At 49.7% G+C, this 6,008-nt stretch overlaps 1 protein-coding gene across 1 annotated transcript in view; it reads left to right on the top strand.

Annotated features, from left to right (window-relative positions):
- Positions 1 to 5,699, top strand: part of LOC115356163 (uncharacterized) — a 15,717-nt gene extending 10,018 nt beyond the window's left edge. The window contains exons 8-15 of the mRNA XM_030047260.1: positions 287 to 371; positions 614 to 709; positions 1,408 to 1,557; positions 1,646 to 1,827; positions 2,851 to 3,025; positions 3,251 to 3,379; positions 3,719 to 3,961; positions 5,520 to 5,699. Of these exons, the coding sequence (XP_029903120.1) occupies positions 287 to 371; positions 614 to 709; positions 1,408 to 1,557; positions 1,646 to 1,827; positions 2,851 to 3,025; positions 3,251 to 3,379; positions 3,719 to 3,961; positions 5,520 to 5,684 (1,225 nt within the window). The 3' untranslated portion in view covers positions 5,685 to 5,699. The remainder of the gene's footprint in view (positions 1 to 286; positions 372 to 613; positions 710 to 1,407; positions 1,558 to 1,645; positions 1,828 to 2,850; positions 3,026 to 3,250; positions 3,380 to 3,718; positions 3,962 to 5,519) is intronic.
- The last annotated feature ends 309 nt before the right edge of the window (positions 5,700 to 6,008 follow it).

Consider the following 6,008-nt stretch of genomic DNA (forward strand, 5'->3'; position numbering starts at 1 on the left):
TGAATGTAAGTTAATAAAATGTCACCACAAGTATAGTAAACCAACATGCGTGTGTGTGTGTGTGTGTGTGTGTGTGTGTGTGTGTGTGTGTGCGTGTGTGTGTGTGTGCGTGTGTGCTTGTGTTTGTGCGTGCGTGCGTGCATGCGTGCGTGCGTGTGTGTGTGTGTGCGTGCGTGCGTGCGTGCGTGCGTGCGTGCGTGCGTGCGTGCGTGCGTGTGTGTGTGTGTGCGTGTGTGCTTGTGTTTGTGCGTGCGTGCGTGCATGCGTGTGTGTGTGTGTGTGTCAGAGTGGCGGCTGCAGGTCCAGTCAGCTGTGACGATGTCGGAGCTGAGCTCAGATCAGCGCTACAGTCCACAACCTCCACCGACAAGGTTTTTTCCCTCGTTACATTTTTCCTGTTTAATTAGTTTTCCTGTGTTTCTGTTGTATCGTGTGCAACACGTGTAAACACATCAACAACAACAACAACAACAACAACAACAACAACAACAACAACAACAACACTACATGGACAGAACCAATCACAGTCTCATCAGCGGTTCTGTGCCGTGTGATTGGTGGAGAAATGTGCATGATGTCATGTAGAGCTGAACGTGTCCCGGTGCGTCCGCAGACTCTGTGCTGGCTGAACGACAGCGAGCCCGGCCTGCAGCCAATCAGCTGCCAGGAGGCGGAGTCTGCCAGGCCTGCACACGAGCACAGCCTGAGGGTAAACAACATGACAAACACCTGACCTTAACCCTGACCCCTGACCCCGACCCCTGACACTGACCCCTGACCCTGACTCCTTACCCTGACCCATAACCTGACTCCTTACCCCTGACCTTAACCCTGACCCCTGACCCCGACCCCGACCCCTGACCCCTGACCCCAACCCTGACCCTGACTCCTTACCCCTGACCCCTGACCCTGACCCCTGACCCCTGACCCTGACTCCTTACCCCTGACCCCTGACTCCTTACCCTGACCCATAACCTGACTCCTAACCCCTGACCTTAACCCTGACCCCTGACCCCGACCCCGACCCCTGACACTGACCCCTGACCCTGACTCCTTACCCCTGACCCCTGACCCCAACCCTGACCCTGACCCTGACCCTGACCCTGACTCCTTACCCCTGACCCTGACCCTGACCCCTGACCCTGACCCTTACCATCCTGGCACCTTCCACAAGCATGTAAACTCTTCCTCATGAAGCTGAGGAAGACGCTGAAGGCCCTAAGGTAAAACCCAGCGCTGCAAAGATCTACAGACACAGATCTAATCTCAAATAGCTCTACTGACACAGATCTAATCTTGAATAGCTCTACAGACACATTGAGACAGAGCCAGAACACCACATGTGATGTCCTGGAGTCAAACACAAAAACCTTCAGGTCTTCTGACTCTGTCCTGTGTCCTGTCCAGTCGCCTCTGACTCTGCGGATCAACGCGCTGCTGTCCAGGTGTGCGGAGCTCAGTATGGACGTCCTGGACGCCGAGAGCGAGCTGCTGCTCAGGTGTGAGCCGGACAGGTCGGACCTGGACGGACTGCAGGAGCTGCAGCGAAGACTGGAGGTCAGCTGACTGTTGGTGTTGTCAAACAGCAGCGGCATCATGTTGTCTGAGAGCTTCATCAACCCACATGTCCCTGTGCCGCCTGCAGGGGGAGCAGCTGCTCGTCAGACAGGAAGTGGAGCGGCTGCTGACCTCTGACCTGCGGGCGGAGCGGCAGGAGGCGGCCCTGCAGGCCCAGGAGGAGCTGGGCTGCAGTCTGGCCGACAACAGGGAGGCTCTGCTGCAGCTGGAGAGGCTCCGGGGCTTCCTGAGGTCCTACCTGGACATGATGTGAGTCACATGACAGGAGGGGTCCAGTCCAGTCCAGTCTGGTCCAGTCCGGTCCTGTCCGGTCCGGTCCGGTCCAGTCCGGTCCGGTCCAGTCCAGTCCGGTCCAGTCTGGTCCGGTCCAGTCTGGTCCAGTCCGGTCCGGTCCAGTCCGGTCCGGTCCAGTCAGACCCAGCCTAGTTCTTGATACACAGAAGCTACAGTTTCATTTACATTTACATTTTGAAATGAAGATTCGCTTCTCCTTTCAAAACTATTTTGTAAGAATAATCCCTGACTGGTTTAGATTAGGGCAGTCTGGGTTAGATTAGGGCTAGTCTGGGTTAGATTAGGGCAGTTTGAGTGAGATATGGGCAGTCTGGGTTAGATGAGGCTCAGTCTGGGTTATATTAGGGCTAGTCTGGGTTAGATTCGAGCAGTCCGTGTTAAATTAGGCTTAGTCTAGATTAGACTAGGGCCAGTCTGGGTTAGATTAAGTGCAGTCTCAGTTAGATTCGGGCAGTCTGCGTTAGATTAGGCTCAGTCTAGATTAGATTAGGGCCAGTCTGGGTTAGATTAAGTGCAGTCTGGGTTAGATTAGGGCAGTCTGCGTTAGATTAGGCTCAGTCTAGATTAGATTAGGGCTAGTCTGGGTTAGATTAGGCTCAGTCTAGATTAGATTAGGGTTAATCTGGGTTAATCTGGGTTAGATTAGGGCCGGTCTGGGTTAGTTTAGGGCAGTCTGCATTAGATTAAGCTCAGTCTAGATTAGATTAGGGCTAGTCTGGGTTAGATTAAGTGCAGTCTGGGTTAGATTAGGCTCAGTCTAGATTAGATTAGGACCAGTCTGGGTTAGATTAAGATCAGTCTAGATTAGATTAGGGCTAGTCTGGGTTAGATTAAGTGCAGTCTGGGTTAGATTAGGCTCAGTCTAGATTAGATTAGGGCTAGTCTGGGTTAGATCAGGCTCAGTCTGGGTTAGATTAGGGCTAGTCTGGGTTAGATTAGGGCAGTCTGGGTCAAAGTTCTCCTGGTCGTGTGTTTCAGTTCCTGGGCTGAGGAGACTCGAGCTCGTGTTTTGTCGGAGGCGGTGATGCAGAGGTTGAGTCGGCCGGAGTGGGACCGGCTGGACCGAGCGATCCAGCAGAAGTTTGAAGACTTTGATGATCTGGTTGAATCTGGTCGAAGGCTTGTCACAGACAGACGTCACCTGGCGGACAGCGTACGTTCTCTCTCAGAGACATTTCAGTTTCCTGCAGATTCCCCTGCACTTCCTCTACTCTCCTCTGGAGCCTCTTTGTTCCTAAAAGCTGTGACAGAGATCAGCAGCAGCTCCAGCAGTTTTAGTAGCAGGAAATCAATCAGACCACACAGAAGACTGGTTGTTGTTTTTCTTGGTGGTGAAATGAAAATGTTCTGTTTTGTCCTGCAAATTCTTCATCTACAGATAAAGGAAAGGACTGAAGAATTGCAAAGCATGCTGGGATGGATTTTGGTGCACTGGAGGGCTCAGAAGGAGCAGCTCAGCCACACAGAGCCAGATTCACCAGGGGACGAGCTTCCACATCCAACCCAGGTGGGACGTCAGTGTTTAAAAATGATAGAATGAAAATATGCTGCTATACTATGACAGTCATAGTATATAATAACGTACAGAAATAATAAGGGTTCAGTGGGCTCCAGGCTATAGCTGAGACACTGCATGATGAACCTCTGGAATGGAACTGGTCATTGTATACGTGTACACACAGTACACACATATACGGGTGTATATGTGTGTACTGCTGTTTTGTAGCACCAAGTATTACTTTATGATAATAACTCTGGTAACATCAAGGAATTTGAGAGAAAAATGGTTTTATTCTGAAATGAAATTTGAAATGTTATTCTGAACAAAATGTTTTGTGTTTTGCAGCTTCAGCCTCCGTCGGCACCGGACGAGTCGGCAGCTCACCAACAGGAAGCAGCTGAAGAGCCAGAGGAGGAGAGCTCAGCTGTTCAGGGACCAAACGGGAACAAAGTGGCGTTCGGTCCTCGCCGAGGCGGCTCTGCTGACGGCGCCGAGCCTCCCGGTCCCACCGCCGCTGGCCTCGTCGTGACCGCCGACCCGCAGACAGCCAGAGACCAAAGAGCTGCTGAGGATCAGCCGCTGCACAGGGTCAGATATCATTGCAGATATTATTATTATTATTATTGTTGCAGCTTATCATTATCCTGATGGCAAATGATGATAGGGGAGACTGGGGTAAGTTGAGCAAAAGGGTAAGTTGAGCCACCCCCTGTTGCTAGGAAACGATAAAAAATACTGATCATGTGACCAAATGTTTAGGAGGAAGGCATCATTTCATGGAGTCTGTGAAGGTAAGAACCACATGGGTAGAGTGGTTAGACATTTATTTCCAAAAAAACATTTTTTACTCTTAAAAGTGAATTTAGTCTATCATCAGTTTCATGAGAATTGTGTTAAGACCAAAATAGATAATTTTAAATTGTTTTATACATGAATTGTGGTATCTATGAGCTACAACATGAGGTCATAAACCTAGCATAAAAGTGCACCATTTTAGCTGTGGGGCCTAAAAAAGTCAAAATGGTAGCTCTGGGGTAAGTTGAGCCATCTGGCCAGGGGTAAGTTGAGCCGGAGGCCCATACACTTAATAAGTGTATTTTGGCTGTAGCCTAAATGTCTTAAATATTAAATAATAAATAAAATAATAAATATCAATTACTTATTAAGTGTATAGGGTAAGTGTATTTTGGCTGTAGCCTATATGTCTAAAATATTAAATAAATATTAACCCTCCCCCATGCCCCCATGCCCCCGGTGGGCATGGGGGCATGGGGCCACGGCCAATGGTGGCCGTTGCCACCAAATGTGTTACGTTCATATGCTCATAACTGACCTTACTGTCAGCAAGGACACCAAGAAACTAGTGTTGTAGTGTTTTCTTTTCAAAAACACAGCTGTTCATGTTCTCTTCCCAAGCGCACTTTAAGGCATGTTAAAACAGCTGTTTATTGTACCTGCTGAATTGTGTTTAATAAAAAAAAATACATATGGATGTGAAGAAGTGACTGTTATTTAGGGAGGGAGAAGGTGAGGGAGGGGTGGGATGGAGGTGGGGAGGAAGGTGGGGGGTGAGTAGGGATATGGCTCAACTTACCCCGCTCCCTGGCTCAACTTACCCCATACACGGGGTAAGTTGTGCCACGAGACCACTTTTTTTGGAAATGCTATATTATGGAAACAGTTATGTTTACACTCATTCTGTTTGTTTGAAGAGATGCACAACATCCTGAAATATATGCAGATATGTTAGTTAGCAACAAAACTATGATTGCCTTGATGTAGTGATCCTAAATATGAAAAATGGCTCATCTTACCCCAGTCTCCCCTACCTAAATCTGAATCTGAATGTTAAAATAAACCCAAAAGCTCATTTCCCAACACCACGACTCCAATAATGTCATGAGTCCAAGTGCAAACTGGTGTGGCAACAACAACAAGCATGTCCATACATGTCCGTCATGTTTAAGTGTCCTCCGGAACCTTCTCTCACCACCGTCATTATTAAGGATTTTAAAATAATCTGTCAGTGATCAACATATAATATGACACACAATTTGTAAATGATGTGATACGAATCTCTTCAGGAATGACACTGAGACATTTAATACAGAGCTAAATAAATCTGTCCTCTGCTTCCCTCCTGCAGGTCAGAACTTTTCTTCAAGTCCCAGATGGAAACAGTTCAGACTCCAGCCCTAAAACCAACTCCGCCCCACTCCCTCCATCAGGGAGCCCGGCGGCGTCCCGCCTCAGCCTGGAGCCGGCCGGCGGTGGCGGTGGGGGGAAGAGGGGAGGAGGAGGAGGAGAGTGAGCAGCCTGACCATAGCTTACAGGACAGAGAGGGAAACTAGGAGTTGCAGAGCCAACACCTGGCCTCAGGTGGACAAGACCAGCAGACACACCTCACCTGAGAGTCCAGGTGACACGGTGCTGCAGCCGCCCATCACAACCAACTCAGCGCTCACACAGGAAGTCTCTGTCGACAGCCCCGATGCCGCGACTGTGCCAGGAGGTCGCATCAAGTCCACGGAGGTGAGATCTGATCAGAAGAGCCGCTGCAGCGTCCCTCTGGGGTCAACTCTCAGTTTGGAGCTGCTCACACGCCGGCAGAGTTCTGACCCACCGCCGTCCGGCC

This window comes from Myripristis murdjan, chromosome 1 (assembly GCF_902150065.1).
Source record: "Myripristis murdjan chromosome 1, fMyrMur1.1, whole genome shotgun sequence".
NCBI lineage: Eukaryota > Metazoa > Chordata > Actinopteri > Holocentriformes > Holocentridae > Myripristis > Myripristis murdjan.